Source organism: Quercus lobata, chromosome 11 (genome assembly GCF_001633185.2).
Source record: "Quercus lobata isolate SW786 chromosome 11, ValleyOak3.0 Primary Assembly, whole genome shotgun sequence".
Classification (NCBI taxonomy): domain Eukaryota; kingdom Viridiplantae; phylum Streptophyta; class Magnoliopsida; order Fagales; family Fagaceae; genus Quercus; species Quercus lobata.
This window is the reverse complement of record NC_044914.1, coordinates 34369294-34391202: the sequence shown is the minus strand read 5'-3', so window position 1 is coordinate 34391202 and position 21909 is coordinate 34369294. Positions and strand designations below refer to the sequence as shown.

Sequence of the window (21909 nt, the reverse complement as noted above, 5' to 3'; positions counted from 1 at the left end):
TTCACTATTGCTCATTTTCTGATTCAGTGGATGGTGAAACTATTGATTTTTTACTTTTTTGGATTTATTTGACATCAAATGTAACATTAACTTGTCTTCGTATTTCTCACACAGCTAAAACTGAACTGGACAGCATGCCATGACTTGTATTGATTTGTATTTTTATGATAATGTTTCTAAGTACTGATAATCCAATAAGTTTAAGGACTTGGCAATTTTAAAAACCTCTCCACCACACAACACAACACTCTCAAAAAAGGACTTGGCTAAAAACAATCTTGACAAGTTGCAACCAATTATTGGCACAAAAATAATCTCGACATCATGATTCATTATTCATGAACAGAAGTATTCTTTTTAAAAAGAACATAAGATATATAATATAAATGTTGAATTATGTTTATACAGCTTCTGTCACTTTATTATAATAGTGGAATGTTGGAAAAAAAAATTGGCCAAAATTGTGAATCTAACATAAGATATTATCGTGTCCTTCATTTTCATGTCTACATCCCACAACGATCAAAACGACCCATGCCACTTAAAATTTAAAAAATAATAATAATAAAAAAAAATAAAAAAGCCTTGGTACCTGGCTTGTGATAATTTATAAATAAAAAAAAGCCTTGGCACCTGGCTTGTGATAATTTATACGGTCATATCCAAGCCAGTGGGTGAGGCCGCGTCGGTGTGTTTTTTCCCTATCAAATTGCTCTTACAAGAAAATGCGTTGACTGGTAGGCTAGACTCTAGATGAGTGTTCACCAAATTATAGCTCGTACGTAATTGTATGTTCTGCGTGTGAGGAAAAAAAAAATCTTAGACAATACTTTGTGTCATAATTTTGGCACAACTAAGCTGTGAACAGTAAAAAAAAATAATAATAATATATCTGTATAAAAGTAATAGGTCACTAATCTCACTTTACCACATAGAACTATTATGGAAAATAGTGGGGTGTATATAGAGTGGTCCTAGAATTTACTCCTAGGTGAAAAATTGAACAATATATAAATACACACACTCTCTGATAAGTACATTAGTTGACATTAAAATAAAATTATATTAGTAGCATGACACCTCAGCAAGACAATTATATGGCACCTTAGCAACATGTAGATATTTTACCTTGAAAATAGGTCATCAAAGCAAGAGCTACAAGCTATCGAGAGCATGTTAGTCATAGTTAAAGTGAGTTTGGTTCAGCGTTTTGATATTATGTTTTTTGAAAAAGTTGGGATTTTAAAAAGTGCGATATGAAATTGGACTTTTTGTAAAAATTAAGTGTTTGGTAAAAACTGTTAAAAAGTACTTTTTGAAAAAGTGAGTGTTTGGCTAACACTTATAAAAGTAGCAGTTTGAGAGATAAATTACCAAAAAGGACAATGTATATATAAAGAGAATTCTTTGTTTTAATTACCTCTCTTAACGCAAGTTATGGACACAATATTTTTACAAAAATTTCACAATAAAATCTATATGACAAGTTGTTAATGGTAGGGAAAAAAAAAGTCATTAATAGATCTAGATGAAAACTAATAACAACTTACTATGTAAACTTTATTATAAAATTGCTATAAAAATATTCTGTCAATAGTACTATTTTTTTAAAAAGAAAAATAGTACTAATTTAAAAATTTTAGAGATATAATAAAATGTTACAATATTTTCATAATACTAATTTAAAATTAATCTTTGTAAAATAAAATTTTATTAACATTGTTCTAGGATTATACATGTACCCATAATTTTTTCTCCAACACATACTTTATAACATCACAGTTATGAAATAATCTGTGTTCTTACTCCGTATATTTTCTTCCACGTTGCTTTACCCAAACCCAAAAACTCTTTTCATTCTTTCTTTTCTTTCATTTTTTTCTCATCCAATTGTCTTCCACGTTGCTTTCCCCAAACCCCAAAAAAAAAAAAAAAAAAAAAAAAAAAAAAAAAAAAAAAAGAAGCTGCAGCACAGCAGCATAAAGGAGCAGAAAAAACCGTGGGCAATTTAGGAAAAAAAGAAACCCACCAACAGTAATATTTTTGTTTTAAGATAACGCGTTTGTGTGTTTTGCAACTGCAGCTTAAGGCTGCTGTGCCAAAACGTGCAAGGCCTTCACATTTCAAAACACAACTTTTTAGAAAAAATTGCGTTTAAAACCTTACCAAATGCAAATATTATTTTTTGGGTTTCAAAAACGCTTTTTGCCAGAGGAAAGTGCAAACAAACGGGCACTTAGACTTCACAAATGTTGTGGGTTTGAATTAAGTTCAATTGGTAAGTCTCTTGTTCTCAAATAAGATATTTGGGATTCAAATCCGTCTACACCAAAAATCAATTAAAGTCATAACATAATGATAAAGAGCAATTATCATAAAACGAATATCATAAATTAAAATTCTATTGTATTTTCTAAATATTACAAAAAGACCTCACAAATCTCGAGACCTAATCAAGAAAATCACGAGATCTCATATAAATAGATAAATTAAACTATCCTAACACTTAATAATATAAATTAATTTACTATTCAGTTAAAGTAGTATAGTCACTTATAGTAGAGGAAAGATAACCACTTAAAAACCAAAAGTTTTATTGTATAATAAATACATGATATAATAGTCAAAAGTTTTGAGCTCAATTAACACTTTTAGTTTTAATTTAATTGTCAGGGGCCTTATAACTTAATTGGTATTTCCTCATGCACAATTGGGGCCTAGGGGAGAAATGGTTCAAGCTGTGAAATTAGCAATATATTAGAACTATCATAAAAAAAAAAATTGACACTTCCATTTTTTTTCAAAAGAATAAAATATAAACATCTAAAGTTTAAATTCTTCCTTCCCCAAATATTACATATATATATATATATATATATATATATTGAAGTCCTGGAGTAGGGTTCACTTTGGCAATGTGAAACAGCAGATAAAGCATGCAAAGGACCAACTGTGGCATGCTAAAGAAGTTTCGGTCAAAACTGGGGAACATGAGGAAGTTGTGCGGATAAAGAAGGCATTGAATACCCTTTTTTTTTTTTTTTTTTGAGAAACGAAGGAATTGAATACTTTATATGATAAAGAGGAGAAGATGTGGCAACAACGGTCCAGGGTTCAGTGGCTGAAGCATGGTGATCAAAATACAAAGTTCCTTCATGAGACTGCTACTCAAAGGAAGAGGAAGAATTTTATTAAGGGTTTGTGTGATGGGAATGGAGATTGGCAGGAAGATGAGGATTTTTTTTTTACTCTCCTTACTGATTTTTATACTAATCTCTTTACTTCTTCGAATCCACAAGATTTTGACGAGGTTTTAGATAGGGTTGAAGTTGTGGTAACTGAGACTATGAGAGTAGATCTTGCGAGACCTTTTACTAGTGAGGAGGTGGGAGTGGCAATCAAGGAAATGGCTCCGCTTAAAGACCCTAGTCCGGATGGTATGCTGCCCTTATTTTATCAAACTTATTGGACTGATATAGGTATGGATGTTGCTCACGTTGTTTTATCTTGTCTAAATTCGAGGTCTTTCCTTAGGTCTATAAACCATACCTTTATTACTCTAATTCCCAAAGTCCAAAATCCTGAAAGGGTTTCAAATTTTAGACCCATAAGTTTGTGCAATGTGATTTATAAGATCATTAGAAAGGTGATTGCCAATTGCCTCAAGCCTATGCTTAATTCCATTATTTCTAAGACCCAGAGTGCTTTCATTGCTGATAGATTGATTATTGATAATATTTTAATTATATTTGAATCTTTGCATCATATGAAGAATAGTTGTACAGGGAAGAAAGGCTTTATGGCTATGAAATTAGATATGAGTAAGGCTTATGACCAGGTGAAATGGGTGTTTCTTGAAAAAATACTTCTCAAGATGGTATTCCCGCCCGCATGGGTGGCTTTGATTATAGAGTACATTACCACTATATCCTATTTTATTCTCGTGAACAGTGAGCCAAAGGGTATGATAGTCCTTTTTAGAGGTCTAAGACAGAGAGATCCTCTTTCCCTTTATTTGCTCCTCTTTTGTGCTGAGGGGTTGATGGTCTTTTACGAAATGTTGCAACAAAAGGAGACATACAAGGTTTCTCACTTTGTAGAAATGGGCCTAAACTAACTCACCTATTCTTTGCAAATGATTGCTTAATCTTTTGCAAGTCTACTTTAGAAGAGTGCAATAAAGTTCAAGGGCTACTAGCCTATTATGAGGTAGCTTTGGGTCAAGTGATTAATAAGGAGAAAACCACTCTCTGCTTTAGTAGAAACACAGATGAGGCAACTCAAGATGCTCTAAAAATGGCCCTCAATGTCCCTGCTATTAGACATTATGAGAAATATTTAGGCTTACCTTCTTTTGTTGGAAGGAATAGGACGGCATGTTTTACTCAAATCAAAGAAAGGATATGGGGTCGTATGCAAGGCTAGAAGGAAAAGTTGTTGTTTCAAGCAGGATGGGAGTTTTTATGATTAAGGCAGTGGTTCAATATATTCCAGTTTACTCGATGAGTGTGTTCAAGCTTTCGATGAAGCCATGATTCGAAAGTTTTGGTGGGGCAATGGTGATGTGAAGAAAATTCATTAGGTTAAATGGAGTTCATTATGCTCTTCAAAATCAACTGGAGGTATGGGGTTTCAGGATTTCCAAAAGTTTAATAATGCATTTCTGGCTAAGTAGGTGTGGCATTTTATTCATCATCGAGACTCCCTCCTTTTTAAAGTGTTTAGTGCTAAGTACTTTCCGAATGGTAATATTCTTGAGGCTTCAATTCATCCTAGATATTCCTATGCTTGGCAGAGTATTTTACAAGCTTGAGAGGTTATTGAGAAAGGGGCAATATGGAGGGTTGGCAATGGGCAATTAATTGATGTGTGGCAACATAGGTGGCCACCTGATTCGAACCATAGTAAGATCATTTCTCCAAAAGCTAGTTCAGCAGTTCATCGAGTCTATAATTTGTTCTTCCTTGACACAAGAATTTGGGACCTGGGTCATCTAGCAAGTTGATTTCTTTCGCGGGAGGTAGATATGGTGCAAAGGATTCAAGTTTGTGAGGATAGGGTTGAAGATACTCTTATGCTTATCTCTGCTGAAGCTTTTCTTATGTCAAGCTCATCATCTTCAGACAATAATGGTTTGGTTTGGAAGAAGATATGGAAGATCCAGACACCTAATATGATTCGGCACTTCATTTGGCGTGCTGCAAAGGACTCTTTGCCCACAAAGTAGAACTTATAGGCTCGGCACCACCCAATTAGTCAAGTGTGTGATGGTTGTGGTGACCACACTGTAATGACTTTACACAGCGTATGGCTTTGCGATCAAGCTCGCTTGGTATGGATGTCAATCTCGGAGTTCCGCTCATTGGCTCAAAAGAAGTGTCAAACCTTCTTTAAGCTATTGGAGGAGATTTTTAGTGGTGGGTTGAGTTTTTGGATAGCTTTATTTGCCACGGTGGCTTGGTGTTTATGGCAACGTCAAAATCGAATGTAGGAACATCAACCTGTTTGGCCGTTGCATGAACTAGGTGATAGAGCAAGGGAGCTAGTGGTAGAGTACGAGGACGTGAATTCTTAGGAGAATTGTGTGCCTAATCCTTGTCCTAGGGTGCATTGGTCTCCTCCACCTAAAGACTACTACAAAGCCAACTTTGATGCCACTTTTTCCAAAGAATTGGGTTCAGCTGCTGTTGGTGTCGTATATCGAGATCATTCTAGGCAATTCATTACGGCTTTATGTCAGAATTTGGGTCAGGTTCAGTCAGTTGAGATGGTTGAAGTTTTGGTAGCTCGGAGGGCAGTGATTTTTGCAAGGGAGCTAAGCTTGTTTAATATTATTGTTGAAGGTGATTGTCTTCATGTTATTCAAGCTTTGTAGCGAATAAGCCCTTGTTATATGTTGTTTGGTCACATCATTGATGAGACTAAGAGTTTGGGACGGATGTTGAGAGGTTGTATGTTTCAGCAAGTTACACGGGAAGGGAATAGATTAGCTTATAGTTTAGCTAAAAAATCAGTTTTATCAGTAGATATTGAGGTATGGGTAGAAGCTCAACTCGAGGAGGTGGCTGATGTTTTTCAGTCGGATCTTTCCTGAGTTTTGGTTGTTTTCTGTAGTTGTTTCCTTAATAAAATTTCGCTTACCTTTTTCTCAAAAAAAAAATATATATATATATATATATATATATATGAGATGGGTTTAAATTACATCTGGTGTAATTCTTGTAAAGTTACACCTTTTTTACACAATAGATTTTTTTTTTAAAAAAAAAATCTAATAGTTGAAAAAATTTCATTAAATGTTATTCTTTCTTCCTATATTACCTAATTAATACTATAATTTTTTTTTTTTTTTGATCTCCTTATTAATTTCTATCCTCTTATTCTTTTCCCATCTTTTTCCGCTTTTCTACCTAATTTATTTTCCAGCTGCCGATCAAATCATCAAACCACTGCAAAGCCAACAAAAAACGTCACTGACAAACAACCAAGCTAAATCTCAAAATTCCAAAAATACTGCATTGGACCAACATGCGGTAATTTCTAAAATACGTTACAATGGACCACCTCTGTTGGCTTCTTTCTCTCTTATTAAACTCAATCCCAAAGAACAAGACGAATTTATAAGATCTTTTTTGCATCTAATTCGAACAACATGTGATAATTTCTAAAATATGTTGCTAAAATAATATTAAGTGTGGAGCTGGGAGTAGGAGTGTTTGTAATGATGTGAGTCCACTATTTCTTCTCTTGGCCATTCATTTTTCTACAAACCCAATTTCAACATATTTCATTCTAATTTATTCGATCTGAAAAAACACTCTCATACACAATAGAAATATTAAAATTCAGTACATATTAGTTTCCGTAATATAAACCCACACTTTTCAAATGAAGAAATAATTAGGGGCTATTTGGATTTGCTGTTTTCATAACTTATAACTTTGTTTCTATAACTCATAACTCAAAAATAATGGGACCCATAGCTGAGAAGTCCATTTGGTTTTTGTTTCCAGTTGTTTTCAGTTTTTGTTTCCATCACTCAATTCTCTGATTTTTGAGTAATGAGTTATGGAAACTGAAAACACATTTTAGGTGTAGTTTCCATAATTCTGTTTTCAATGACATTTTCATAATTAAAACTACATAGTGGGTCCCATGGTTAGAGTCAGCCGCAACTTTTAACCCTTTTTTTCTTCTTTCACTGGGTTTGGTGTCTTCATCTTTTTTCTTTTTTCTTTCACACTAGGTGGTTTCTTCTTCTTTTTATTTTCCCTTTCACGCTACGTCTTAGTCTTCTTCATTAAGTATTTTTTTTTCTTCTTCTTTCACTGGGTTTAGTTTTTTTTTTTTTTTTTTCTTCATTAGGATCCAAATTTTGGTTTTTTTTTTTTTTCTTCTTTCACTGGGATCAAAATTCTGGGTTTTTTTTTTTTTTCTCTTCTTCTTTCACTGGGTTCGGTGAGTTTTGGGTTTCTAGGGGCTTTTTTTTTTTTTTTTTTTTTTTTTTTCACTGGGTTCGGTGAGTTTGGGTACTAGGGTTGAAGAAAAAAAAAAGAGTAAAAGCTGCATCAAGTTACAAGTATGGGACTCACAAATAGTTGAAAATTTTGAGTGATGACAAGTTGAGTGATGGTACCAAACAGACTTTGTGTAGGGATTTGGGGTATTTTAAGTGATGAGTGACGAAAATTGAGTGAGGAATGATGAGTGATGAAAAAAAAATCCAAATAAGGCTTTAACCTCCAACTGTAGTGGATAGATGATTCAATCTACAGCTGGGAAAGAGTGAAAGAGGAGAGAGAGTGGGGTAGCAGATGTGGCATAGGACACATTAAATGCAAAGAGAGAATAAAAAAGCAATAAATATTAATTGATGATATGGAAAATAGTATTTTTCAACCCTCAAATCTTTTAAAAATCTATAGTGGCAGGTTGTTACTGGTTGTTATTGTTTGGGTAAAAAGTAATCTTAGTGTTAGTTTCAAATTTAAACCAATAACAATTAACCACCTGTGATTTGTTGTAAAAATATTGTAGACGTAGCATCTCTCTTTAAAAAATGTATAATTTTGCAAGAGTTATATAGGATCCGTCTGGATTGAACTTACTGTTGCTGAAACTGAAAACTGAAACACTGTAGCAAAATAATTTTTAAATGTGTAAATAATACGGTGGGACCCATTTTTAATATTTTTTAATACGTGAACAGTGTATGCACAGTACGTGAATAGTATATACACTGTTCATAACAGTAAATGCTGTCTTCCAAAGTCAACAAATGCGGAGAAAAAAAAAAAAAAAAAAAAAAAAAAAAACGTAAAACTTTGAAAATGCAGACGCCGGATTTAGTGGAATCCAAATGGCCTCATAAGATGTAACTTGAACTTCTCTCTCTCTCTCTCTCTCTCTCTCTCTCTCTATATATATATATATATATATATATATAAAACAAGACATGACTAGTGATTGGAATTTGGGCTAGCGTAGCAATCTCAGCACAACGCTTGTCAAGTTGGGGCCTTGAGCACAGATGGTATTGCCCTGTTGGGCCCTTTCTTGGCGCAGTGTGGCCCTTTGTTGCAATAAATTTTATTCTTCCCCGGAAAAAAGAAAAAAGAAAAAGATAGAACTTGACCCATTATGCCACCAACAAAGATTTTGTGCGCTTTTCTTTAGCAAACAGAAATGAGCCACGGCATGGAGGTATGATAAAACCGGTTCATTCAGAGTAATGGGTTTGTGTGTCGGTTTGAAAAGAGCTTATCTATTTTTTTTTTGCTAGAAAAGTGTGTTAAAGTACGTAATTCGCCAAAGTAAGAAAAGCAAGTTTTAAAAAACTGTACTTAAATTAATAAAAGCTAACAGTTAAAAGTTGAACTTACAAACTCAAACCAAAAGGACACAGAGTGATCAGTAATTCAGTACATGGCTAAATACCAAGTTATCTAGAAGTGGATCCTCCAAGGAACTACCACTATAAAATTAACTTTGATGAACAACCAAAATCCTAGAGTCCCATGCCTTCTCTTTTTGTGAAATATGTTTTGTTTGATTATTGCTCTTTTCCGGACAAGACATATGCAATCCAAGGGAAGTAATTTTCAGTCTACTATGGTCCTTAAATAGGTGGGTTATTCTGGACGCTGTGTTAAGCTCACAGATCAATTAGGGCTCATTTGGGCCTAGAAAAACAAGCACAATCAACCCAAAAGCAACTGCCTACTTTAGCCCAGACTCAACTAAAATTGGACCATAATTTAATAACCAACATCCAGCCCTCATAAAATAAAATAAGCCCACTTCTGTTAAAAAGGGAGACCATCGTTTTTAAACAGGGAGAAGGGGAATTGATAATAATCATCGGGTAAGACTTTTGTAGCTCAATTGGTTGATATTTATTAGACCTTGGTAGCTTAATTAGTTGACACCTCTTAAACCTTAATGCTTTCAATAAAAACATCTAATATTCAAATCTCACCACCCCATTTATTGAATTATAAAATCTATTGGAACTCTTTCATAGATTTAGAACCGCCTTTTAAGATTCAGCCTCACAAAGGATGAGTCTTATTCTTGCCCTTTCCTCTCCCTCTTTTCAAATTATCTTTCAACCAAAAAAAGAAAATCTTAAATTTTACCTTATAAATATGACAAGATTAAGATTTATCAACATTTTATTATGAAAGAGTTGTCAACAAACAATGCCTTGGTAAACTCTTCAAATACAATGCATTTTTTCTACTTCTTTTTTTAGATAGCAAATACAATGTATCTTAAATCTTAATAGTGTGAAACCAGTAGCAGTACCTTTTCTTTCTTGTCTAATTCCTTATGTTCTGCTCTAATAGTCAATGATGTAAATTGAGAATTTTGAAATACAATGGACTAAAATGAAACGTCAATAACAATTTTTTTTTAAAAAAAGACTAAGAAGGACCAAAAGGTATTTTTTCTTAAAAATTAGGTCTTCTAGAAGTCATAATTGTGATAAGTGAATATCTTCTCCTTATTACGACTTTAGTACCAAAATTTCAATAAAATTAAATCATTATTTCAATTAAAATTCTATTATTAAAAGTTTGAAAAATTTTAAAGAAATTAAATTTCGTTATTTATTTTCAATTATTTATCTACCATAATTTTTTTTATTATTAAAAATCAATCTTATATGATAGGCTTATGTCATAAACTACCCTTTATAATTTTATTTTTTTAATTTCATTGATATTTGTAATATTTGATTTATTTTACATATAAATTGTTGTGCATTGCATGGACATAGTACTAGTGCAATTTAAATTAAAAATTCATAGAAACTACAAAGTTATTTTAAAACCAAAAACAAATATTTCTTAGATTTTTATCTTAAAAAATAATTAAACAAAAAATAAATAAAATTTGTACCCAACTTTTTTGAGAAATTTTTTTAGCAACTATTGAGTTACTTTTGTATTATATTTATTTTTTCGGAAGGTCAGGGACATAAAATTTTCACAAATTGTTCATAATTTACTAAGGTTTTTTTATTTTTTTTTATATAAGATAGAAATTCTACTATAACCTAATCTCAGTGCATATGTATGTGAAACTCCCTCTTGAAGACTTAAACTTCGATCCTTACCCTCCACACCTTACAAACACTTATACTTGTAAAGTAATTATTGTACCAAGGGTGCACGGTAGTACTAATGTGTTAAAATGTATTTGGAGTAATATTACTTTAATATTGGCTCTCCACAAACACACTTTAAAATGTATCACGCACAACAAGCAACACCAAGAGTTATTGAAAAATTGTGATACTAGATTTGTTATTTATTTTTATCAAGTATTAACCATAAAGAGGCGAAGGGTCTCTCTCTTGTTCTTTTTTTTTTCTTTTTTTTTTTATAATTCAATAATTGTAGGAGTGAAAATTGGAATCTTAGATATTTCAATTAGAAATACTAAAAAATACTAATTGAACTTACAAGGTGGGTCAAAGATCCTTTATTAAGGGAACTTGTGATGGAATCTTCCTTCCCTATTATTATAAATTTTTTTATGTGCCAATTATTGTAAATTTGTATCAATCCAACTATTTAAAAAAAATTACAAATAAATATATTATATATTATAGTGTTTCTCCTATCTCATTTATGGTAAACAAGCGTGGCCAGACTGATTATTATCTGTTTTTGGCCATCTCCCACTCATCCTCCTGACCTATAATTTGGCTTAACCAAATAAAGAAAGCAAAAACACCAAACCAAAAATTCTTTAGAAACAACAAATTTTACAAAATTTTTAACACATACTAACGTGGCAGATTTTTATTTTTATCCATAGTTAAAAAAAGTAGTCTCAGCAGTGCACTCATATAAAAACCAATAAAATCTTACCTAATTAGCGGCTATAAAAATAATATTGTGAAATTTAGTGTGAGTATAGCATCGCTAGATAACAAAAAAAAACCTACCAAAATTTAGGTGGGCCACCCATAACCTGCGTGACAGACAGAAACTCCTATTTCCACGTACTTTGGGACTCTCTTTCCTATCGAATCCAACTCAAACTCTCTCTCATTCCCACCTTTATATATCTACAAGTCTAGATTCACAAACCCACAAACCAAACCCATCTCCTCCTTTTTTGTTTCAAACATGGCGAAACTTTCCTCTGTTGTTGTTCTTTCTTGTTTTCTTCTGTGCGTTGCTTTTGCAACAGCCATGGACATGTCCATAATCCAATACGATCTGAAACACGGTTTGAGGACCGAGAAACACTTGCGTCACATGTACGAGGCTTGGTCGATGAAGCATGGAAAGGCTTACAATGCCTTGGCAGAGAAGGAAAAGAGATTCGAAATCTTCAAGGACAACCTGCGGTTCATCGACGACCATAACGCGAAGGAGAACCCCACGTACAAGCTTGGCTTGAACCGGTTCGCCGATCTGACCAACGAGGAGTACCGGTCCATGTTTTTGGGCACCAAGATGGACCGGAAGGGAATGCTTTCCGGGACCAAGAGTGACCGGTACGCTTACCGGTCCGGCGAGGAGTTGCCGGAGAGTGTGGATTGGAGAAAAAAAGGAGCTGTCGTTGATGTTAAGGATCAAGGCCAATGCGGTGAGTTTTTGGTTTATTTATTTATTTAAATTGTGAATGTGTGACTTTTTTTTTTTAAATAAAAAATTCTAGAAAGATAGAAATTTGATTGAATGACATGATCATAAACGTAATATATGAGATGTTGACTTTGTTTGAGCGTGGGATTAGCAAATTATCTTGTTTTTGAAGCATGTTCTAATACGGTTTTGGTGACTTTGACTGGAAAACTATTTTACTGGAAAATTGCTGGGAATTTTATTATTATTTATTTTGTTATTATTATTATCTTTTTTATCTGGTGGAGATTTTGATGCATACGTTTGGACTTTTTGTTTTTGTTTTGTTTTATCTTCACATGGCTTGAAGAATTGTTCTTTAAGAAACTCTTAAACGGAAAAGAAACGTAAGTTTGGGGAAAAAAATTAAATTAAAAAAATTTTTTTTTTTGCCTAAATATATATTATTCTGGATAGTCAATTGGGTAGTTATGCAATTGCGTAATTTGATGGTTTAATGTTGACTCTACTGGCTGATATTAAATGATTATAAAAAAATTTGTGAAATGTTGTAGGATTCATACTACACCTAAGGAAACCTTTGAGTAAGAAATACATTACAAGAAAAATAAAAAAATTAGGCTCTTGTCAATAAGCTCTACCTCAATTGGCACCTCGTTGGTTTAAGACCCATAGGTTGCGTAACTTATGAATAATAAAAAAAAAAAAGGCTCATTTTAGTTTAATGCTGTGAGATTATGTAAAATGTCACAAATCAAACGGCTACGAAATATGTGAATTCAAAGGGGGGATTAGTTTAACGAGATTGGTTTAGATGTTATTTGGTTAAAGATTAAGGATGTTATATTATTTTGTTTGCAACTGAAGGTAATTTTACATTAGGCTGATGTTTTATTTGTATATGATGAAGGGAGTTGCTGGGCATTCTCTACTATTGGTGCGGTGGAAGGGATAAATAAAATTGTGACAGGTGATCTTATCTCCTTGTCGGAGCAAGAATTGGTGGACTGTGATCAGACATATAACCAAGGATGCAATGGAGGTCTCATGGACTATGCCTTCCAATTCATCATAAATAATGGTGGCATTGATTCTGAAGAAGATTACCCTTACAAGGCTCGTGATGGCTCATGTGATCCCAATCGGGTTTGTGTCAAATCCATGTTTTGCTGTTCAATCTCTTTTTGAAGTTAAAACAATTGAATTGATTGGAAGAGCATATGAACTTTTCTGCTTTAGACTTTAGTCCTCTTGTTTTATTCTATATCCTAAATTCTTTTATTTTTTTATTTTTTTTTATTTTTTTTTAACGTTTCAGAGAAATGCTCGGGTTGTGACCATTGATGGATATGAAGATGTACCTACAAATGATGAGAAGGCCTTGATGAAGGCTGTGGCAAATCAACCAGTTAGTGTTGCCATTGAAGCCGGTGGCAGAGCTTTCCAACTCTATGACTCGGTAATGGCTCTTTCTCATAAGCATTTAACTTTCTAGGGAATTTATTTTAATCTCAATTGGATTTGATCTCAGTTTAAGCTCAATAACGATGTCTGTGTAGTTCATTCTACAATTACCCAACTAATGAAAAATAAAAAATGCACATCACTATTTGTCTGCCATTCCAGGCCAAGTGAAGGTGGTCTATAACTCCCTTACCTTAACTATTTGCCTTGGCAGCATGAATCATTTGAGTTCATTACCCAAAAGGAGTGTCTTCTAAACAAGTCTTAGAAACAACAAAATTGTCGTGCACTTTACATTAATTTGCTTCTGTTGCAAATTCCTTGTTTGTCCATACAGGGTGTCTTCACTGGGCTCTGTGGAACACAACTAGACCATGGTGTGGTTGCTGTTGGATATGGTACAGAAAATGGTGTGGATTACTGGCTTGTGAGGAACTCTTGGGGTTCAGATTGGGGTGAGAAGGGGTACATCAAGTTAGAGCGCAATGTGGTCAGCACCAACACTGGCAAGTGTGGGATAGCAATTGAGGCCTCATACCCAATCAAGAGCAGTGAGAATCCCCCCAACCCTGGTCCCTCTCCCCCATCTCCTCCTCCAAGTCCGGAAACTGTTTGTGACGAATACTACTCGTGCCCTGCGGGAAGCACATGCTGCTGTATGTATCAGTATGGTGATTACTGTTTTGGATGGGGATGCTGCCCCTTGGAGTCTGCAACCTGCTGTGATGACAATTACAGCTGCTGCCCTCATGAGTATCCTGTCTGTGATGTTAGTGCTGGAACTTGCCGTGTGGTAATTACAATTGAACTCTTTTATTATGATCCATAAAGATTCTAGCACCTCCTTCATATTATTTTCCCCTCTTTGTTCTGGTTGTTACTAATACCATTTTATGCAACAGAGCAAGGACAATCCATTGGGAGTTAAAGCTTTGAAGCGGAGTCCTGCTAAAAGCTCTTGGCCTCGCCATATTGCTGACAAGAAGAAAAGCAGTGCTTGAGAATCCTTGGGGTCATGTTGGGTCTGAAAAGTGCAAAGGCAAATGATGAAGAATTTAGAGCTATAATTGAAGGGTTGCAAGAAGAAATGCTATTTCTTCATTAAACTCAAAGTTTCTGCAGACCCCAATTAAACCTGGGATGGAGACTTTCAATGTTGTTTTTTTTAATATATTTTTTTATATGATGATTACTGTAAATACTCTCATTATTTGCCTAGACTCAAAAATTAGAATTGTCAATCAACCAATAATTTGTATATATCTTCCAACTTCTCTTTTCAATAATTGTGATTGGTTTTTTTTATATGTTCTTTGTTTTTTGTTTTTAATAGTGAAGCATGGATTATAGCCATATGTCCGTTTCTTTCTGTTTAACCTCCAATTTATAGAAGGCAGTAATTTATCTTATTCCAACATAGTTGTAGACTTGTAGTTAGCGGGTTTGCATTCAACTTGCTAACCCAATGAACTTGATCCTAATATGAACTACTCAGGTTGGTTTTCTGTGAATTAATGGGTTAAGTTTGGTTGAGATGGGTTTCTTTTTTTTGGTGTAAAATTGGGTTGGATTTGTGTCGTCAAAAATTTCAACCTGAATAACTCGACTTAGCTCATCCTATTAATTATTATTATTATTATTATTATTATTATTATTATTATTTTAATCTCAATTGATAAATTGATAGTTAAGAGGGGAGGGGGAGGGGGAGGGGGGAAGGGATGGACCCAGGTGGGAGCCTCGGCCCCTTGGGTCCATTTTTTATTTTATTTTTTAGTTATTATATATATATATATATATATATATATATTTTTTTTTTTTTTGTAGTTGGGCCCTACAAAACTTTAGTCCCCTTTCTCCTCAAAAATCCTAACCTCACCTAAATAGTAACTGTACAACCCAAAAACTTAATAAAAACAATAAAAATATTTACAATGGTGATTGTATTTTAGCAAAAAAAAAGTTATTTTACTACCAAAAAATCAAAAAATCATGTGTTATTGGACAAGCTAAAGCTAAATTTTTTGCAACTACAGTAATGTGGTATAAATACCAATTGACTATAGCAAGTTATTAAAAATAAAAGACAATATGTTATTAAGATTATATCTCTTCCTTCAATTAAAAAACTCAAATTCTCTCTCTTCTTTTATTATTTTAATGAGTTGTTTATATTATTTTAAATGAAATGATAAAAAAAAAATAGAACATTTGATTTTGGTTGTATTGTAAAGTGAGATAGCAAAATAGATAAAATAACTTTTTAAGATGTTAAAAGCTAAAATTTTTAGCAAGACCACTGTGAAATGCTCTAACTTCAACTCAAAAAAAATCCTAGACGTAGTATTAAAAAAAATTATTTTATTTTTGTTTTTATTGGTAAATGATTGTATCTTAATGTATTTAGAAACAACGATTTTGTGTATTTACAATTTTTTAATACTATATGGACACCTATTTGGAGTTTTTTTTTTTTTTTTTTTTTTTTTTAATATATACTCCAACCCCCGCTAACTTAAAATTGTGAGTCCGTCCTTGAGGGGACATAGTTTAATTCTGCTTAAATATTTTTGCTTCTATTTCTTCTATTTCTTTTGTTTAGTGTTTAATGTTAGTCCTGATTACCCAAAAAAAAAAGGGGGGACATAGTTTGATTTACTATGGTATTCTAAGACATAGTTATTATGAAATTGTAATGTTAGAGCAATTTGTGCACAACCTAAACTTTACTTATTTATGGAATAATGTATTTAAATAGTTGAATAAAAATTCACTTTTTTTTTATTAGGCTTGATTAAATAATCCCAAACAAATTCCTACAAGATGTGGTTTATATATATATATATATTTAAAAAAAGCTACATTGGGTTGGAGATTTCTTCAACCTGACTTAACTCAACTTAAGGTTGTCCATGAGTCGGCTTAGGTTGAGTTTGTGCCCAACCCAAAACCGACTCAACGAAATCGAGTGGCAGAAAATCTCACCTGCCACCGAGTTGGAGTAGATGGGTTGGGCGGATCAAACCTTTAATGGGTGGCGAATGGCTTGGTCGGTGTCATAGATCTGAGAAAACAGTGAGGAAACAGCGAGAAAACTGTGAGAAAAACCTAGATTTGGCGAAAATCTTATCAGAATCAATGAGATTTCACCAGATTTGGTAGAAATCTCACTAAATTCGATAAGATTTCACCATATCCAGTCAAAATCTCACTGGATTTACTTGAAATATCATTGAAATCTAGGTTTTTTTACTGAGATCTGGAAAATTTTCGCCAGAATCTAGAAAATTTTCACCGGAATCTGGGTTTTTTGCCAGAATTTAGGTTTTTGTCAGACAGTTTGGGTTTTTCGGGTTTTGGGGGGAGGGAAACTGAAACCGACCCGTTAGAGTCGGTTTCTAGTGGAGAAGACCCGCTGCCGACCACCGGAGTAGTCAGGTCGGCCAGTGTTGGATCAGATCTGATCGGTTTCTTCGGGTGGGTCGGGTTTTCGGATGGGTTTGGACAGACCTAACTTAACTCAACAAAATCCATGAACACCCATAATTACAATTTACATTGCAAAATAGTAGAACTCAGATAAAATTATGTACTAGTTGGATAATGATAAAATAAGTAGTAAAATAGTATAAACATATAAGCTTTTTGTATTTGGTTAAGATAGTGAAATGGGATAGAGAAGATGAGGCTTATTGCTTTTATTTATTTTGATGATCTTATTGCTTTTAAATCTAAGCACATTTCAAAAGGAGTATATTAAGATATTTATAAGCACACATCTTCACTCACAGTCACAGTAAAAAATAATAAAGGATGTATAATATAGGGCCAATCTGTGCAAGCAACTTCCTGCCTCAAATCCTTTGTTTACAGAGGCTTGGAGCTTCAGAAAATTGTTATGGATGGATAGAAGTGATTGACATTTAAAAAAAATAAATAAATAAATAAATAAATGGTAAATAGTAAATGATTGAAATTGGTGTTCATCAGTGTGTGGGTAGTTGGGTATTTCACTATTTTGCCACATTTTGCACTGCAACTGCAAGGATGAGATTGTTGGCCTAAACTTGAAAAATTGCACTGTACCATGGAATGGGCAAAGACCCCAGCCATATTATACGGTAGTTTTCAAATGTGGTGCAGTTGGTTAGATCACTTTGCGCCATAATGTTCAATAGCAAATAATATTCACACATTGCTAAATAACTTTTCTTTTTCTCCATTAAGATCATGCATGATAAAAAGCTATCTATTCATTTTTTTTATGAACAAGAAATTTTATTCACAAGACAACAGAATTACAAAGAGGAAATAAGAGCCTCTTCCGTAATGATAAGCTCAAAATAGGAAGGGCTGAAACCTACATCGAAAGAACCAAAAACATTATTCACAAATGACCACTTAGCTAGAGAATGAGCTGCTTCATTTGCCCCCCTAGGGATCCAGGTGACATGACAGCCAGGAATAAGTGACATCAAGTTGAGAATTTCATTGCATATACCTCTAATTCTCTAGGGAACCTAATTACCAGAAGGAGCTAGAGCATCTACATAGACTTTGGAGTCACTCTCCACAATTATAGTAGCTACATCAATACTTTTAGCTAAACTTAAAGCCCATTTAATGGCTTCTGCTTCTGCCTGAAGAGGGAGGATGGAATATACTCTCTTAGCACAAGCAAAAACCACTTCACCTCTCCAATCTCTAGCAACCGCTGCAATGGAGGATTTATCATCTTTGAAAGCAGCATCAACATTTATCTTGATTGAATCTCTGGGTGGTTTCTTCCGCCTTTGAATTGGTTTCGGCAATTGAAAGCTCGAATGGGTTGCTATGGGCATTTTGTGCTCACCTATGGACTTATCAACTTTCTGGCATAGCTCAATTGGATTATTTTCTTTGCCTTCAAAGATAGCTTGGTTTCTAACCCTCCAAATGGCTTCGCAAATAACAGCCCCAAACAATAAGAATTCATCCCTTTTAACTCCCACAATATTAACTTCAGCGAGAGGATTAAGGAAGACCCCAATAAGATGAGAAGGAGAGTTTAAGTTCAGATTTTCTAACCTTAGTCCCCACTGGGAATTAAACCACACAGCTCCTGTAAAGGGGCAAGAGATAAAGAGATGGAGGCTAGATTCTTCAGCATCCTTGCAAAGAGGGCAAAGGACATCATCTAAATCACAGAATCTGGCTAAACAATCTTTAGTAGGTAAGCAATTTGCCACAATACGCCATAGGTGCATTTTGAGCCTTTCATGGATTTTTGACTTCCAAATGAGGCCGCGAATTGCATCTTGGTTTATGGGAGGGCTAATGTTTCTACTTAACCAATAAACAGACTTGACCGAAAACTCCCCTGAGTTATTGGAGATCCACATCCAACAATCTTTTGGAGCAAGCCGTGAGAGGGGGATTTTTTGGATGAGCTCGGATGTAGTCTCATCAAAAGTATTTCTTATTTTGGTAAGATCCCAGCCTTCTTGGTTGACTAGTTGTGAAACAATAAGTGCCATTTCTGGACAGGTCCCCTCCCTTGGACTTAGAATGAAATTAGGAAAATCTGGAATCCAAGAGTCCTCCCGTATTCTAACTGTGTTTTTATTTCCTATCAACATGCAGGCACTTTGAGTAAGCAGAGATTTCATGCCTTCTAAGCTTCTCCAAATCTTGGAGGGAGACCCCACAGTCTTATGGTTTAGCCAGTTGCCCCTAGTTTTGTATTTTGCTCTGAGCACTTTTACACGCAAACAATCTTTTTCTGAAAGAATCCACCAGCCTAACTTGGAAAGTAGAGCTTGATTGAAGTCCCAGAATTTTCTAAAACCCAAGCCTCCTTCCTTTAGAGGCCAACATAAAGACGACCAAGCAATGGGTGTTAGGAACGAGCTAGAATTAGATTTTGGGTTCCACCAGAACTGTCTAACAACAGCATCCAGGCGCTTGCACGGCTCTCTAGGAAATTGAATGGCTGTTATTGAATAGGCTGGAATGGCCTGTGCAACTGATTTGATGGGGGTTGCTCTACCTTGCCAGGATAAGTTTTTGCTCTTCCAACCCGAGAGTTTATTTTCTAACTTCTCTTTGATTGGGTTTAGATCCCTGGATCTACTTGCCGAGAAGAAAAGAGGCACATCCAAGTATTTTGAGTTTGCGGGAAGTTTGCTTATCCCTCAGCAGCTTTTAATTTGATTTAAAAATTGTTGGCTGACTCCCTTGGAAGGAAAAACCCCAGACTTTTCCACACTGATGACCTGACCTGACCATTAACAATATTTCTCCAAACAATTTTTTAGAACATTAAGTTCAGACATTTTAGCTTTACAAAATAACATTAAATCATCAGCATAACAAAGTTTGGAAATAGAAGGGGCATTACCTAAGACTTTAACAGCAGACAGCCGCCCAAGAGAGATTTCTCTTTTGATTAGCCTCATTAGCACTTCACTACCCAAGATGAAAAGATATGGGGATATGGGATCCCCTTGTCTGATCCCCCGTGATGGTAAAAAGCTTGGGCATTGGCCACCATTGAGCAGAATTGAGAATTGGACAGTAGAGAGGCACTGATGGATCAAACTTATGAATTTAGCACTAAATCCAAATGCTTTGAGCACAATGATTAAAAAGTTACATTCCAAACGGTCATGCGCTTTTTGAAAATCTAGCTTGACCCCCAGAAAACCTTTCTTTTTTTTGTGTTTTTTTAAAACTATGTACAACTTCTTGAGCAAGAGCCATATTTTATGCTATCCAGCGATTCGGCACAAAAGCTACTTGAGCTGGATCCACCATTTTTTATAGGAGGGGTCTTAGCTTGTTAACAATGATTTTGGAAATCACCTTATAGCACACATTGCACAGACTAATAGGTCGAAATTGGTTAAAATTACATGCTCCCTTTTTCTTTGGAATTAGAGAGATGAAGGTCTGGTTAAACTCTTTAAGGAACCTTCCATCTTTGAAAAAACTTTGAATGGCTGACACAATTTGATCCCCTACTGTCTCCCAATAGTGTTTATAGAAAAGGGCTGGAAAACCATCTGGCCCCGGGGCTTTAAGAGATTTCATCTGAAATATAACTTTCCATATTTCATCTCTCGTTGGCACCCTGCATAGTTCTTCGTTTTCAATATTTGAGATGCATGGCTCTATTAAGTTTTCCAAATTTTCCGGAATATTAGGAGAACCAGTTTGATAAAGAGCCTTAAAGTTCTCAATAAAATACTTTTGAATGTCTTCCCCATCATTTATCCAAGATCCATCCTCCAATTTGATTTCTTGAATACAATTTCTCCCTCTTCTGATCAAAGTTGAGAGATGGAAGAAACGAGTATTCCGATCACCCTCTCTTATCCAAATCTCTCTAGATTTTTGTTTCCATTTTAAATCCTCCCTTGCCAACCATTCATCTAATTCTAAACTCAACGAAGTTTCAAGCTCCAAATTTTCTTTTGTGGCCTCTAAACTCTGAATTTGTGCTATCTTCTGCTCCAGCTCTTTAATTTTCTCTCTTGAACTTCCAAAACAACTCTTATTCCATCTTTTAAGATCTCTCCTAGTTGCTTCCAGTTTTTTGGCCAGTTTAAGACTTTGTGGGCCGTCGACTCTCGTTTGCCAAGCACTTTCTATTACTTCTTTAGTTGATTCATCCCTAGTCCACATAGCCTCAAAACGAAAAGGCTTTACAAGATATGTGTTCTCCATATGGGTATCTAAGAGGATTGGGTTGTGATCAGAATTCGCATTGACAAGATGCCGAATGCCTGCCTTAGGGAAGAGAGTCTGCCATTCTTGATCACATAAACACTGATCTAACCTCTGCCTAATATTTGCGAGACCTTCACGTTTATTGGACCAGGTAAAGGACGGACCAATAAAATCTAGATCAATGGCACATGTATTATTTATAAAATCCTTGAGACTGTTAACTGAGCTTTCCCCTCCATGTCATCCTCCTTTTTTCTCTTTTGAGCCCTTGATGCTATTGAAGTCACCCATTATTGTCCAGAGCCCTGAAAAAGATTTTACCAAGTCTTCAACCTTTACCCAAAATTTTTTCCTTTTGGCTCTCCTAGGAGGGCCAAATACACAGAACAACATCCATGGAGATCTTTCTGGATTAGAATAGATTAGTGAAGCAATTAAATTGCTGTCTGAATAGACTATCTCCAAATCAACACCCATTCTCCAAAACAAAACTAAAACTCCAGCCCGTCCATTGGCTTCCACATAAAAACAGTCAAAGAAGTTTAAACGGGTTTTGATTCTATTAATTCTAGGTGCATGGATTTTTGTTTCAGATAAGAAAACCAAATCCGGGTTTGAAGCTCGTATT

At 34.5% G+C, this 21909-nt stretch overlaps 1 protein-coding gene across 1 annotated transcript; it reads left to right on the top strand.

Annotated features, from left to right (window-relative positions):
- The first annotated feature begins 11558 nt into the window (after window positions 1-11558).
- LOC115969333 (cysteine proteinase RD21A-like) lies at window positions 11559-14833 on the top strand. Its single transcript, XM_031088957.1, has 5 exons — window positions 11559-12108; window positions 13018-13253; window positions 13426-13566; window positions 13909-14364; window positions 14474-14833. Exons 1-5 carry the CDS (start codon window positions 11643-11645, stop codon window positions 14570-14572), a joined length of 1398 nt encoding a protein of 465 aa, XP_030944817.1. The 5' UTR covers window positions 11559-11642; the 3' UTR covers window positions 14573-14833.
- The last annotated feature ends 7076 nt before the right edge of the window (window positions 14834-21909 follow it).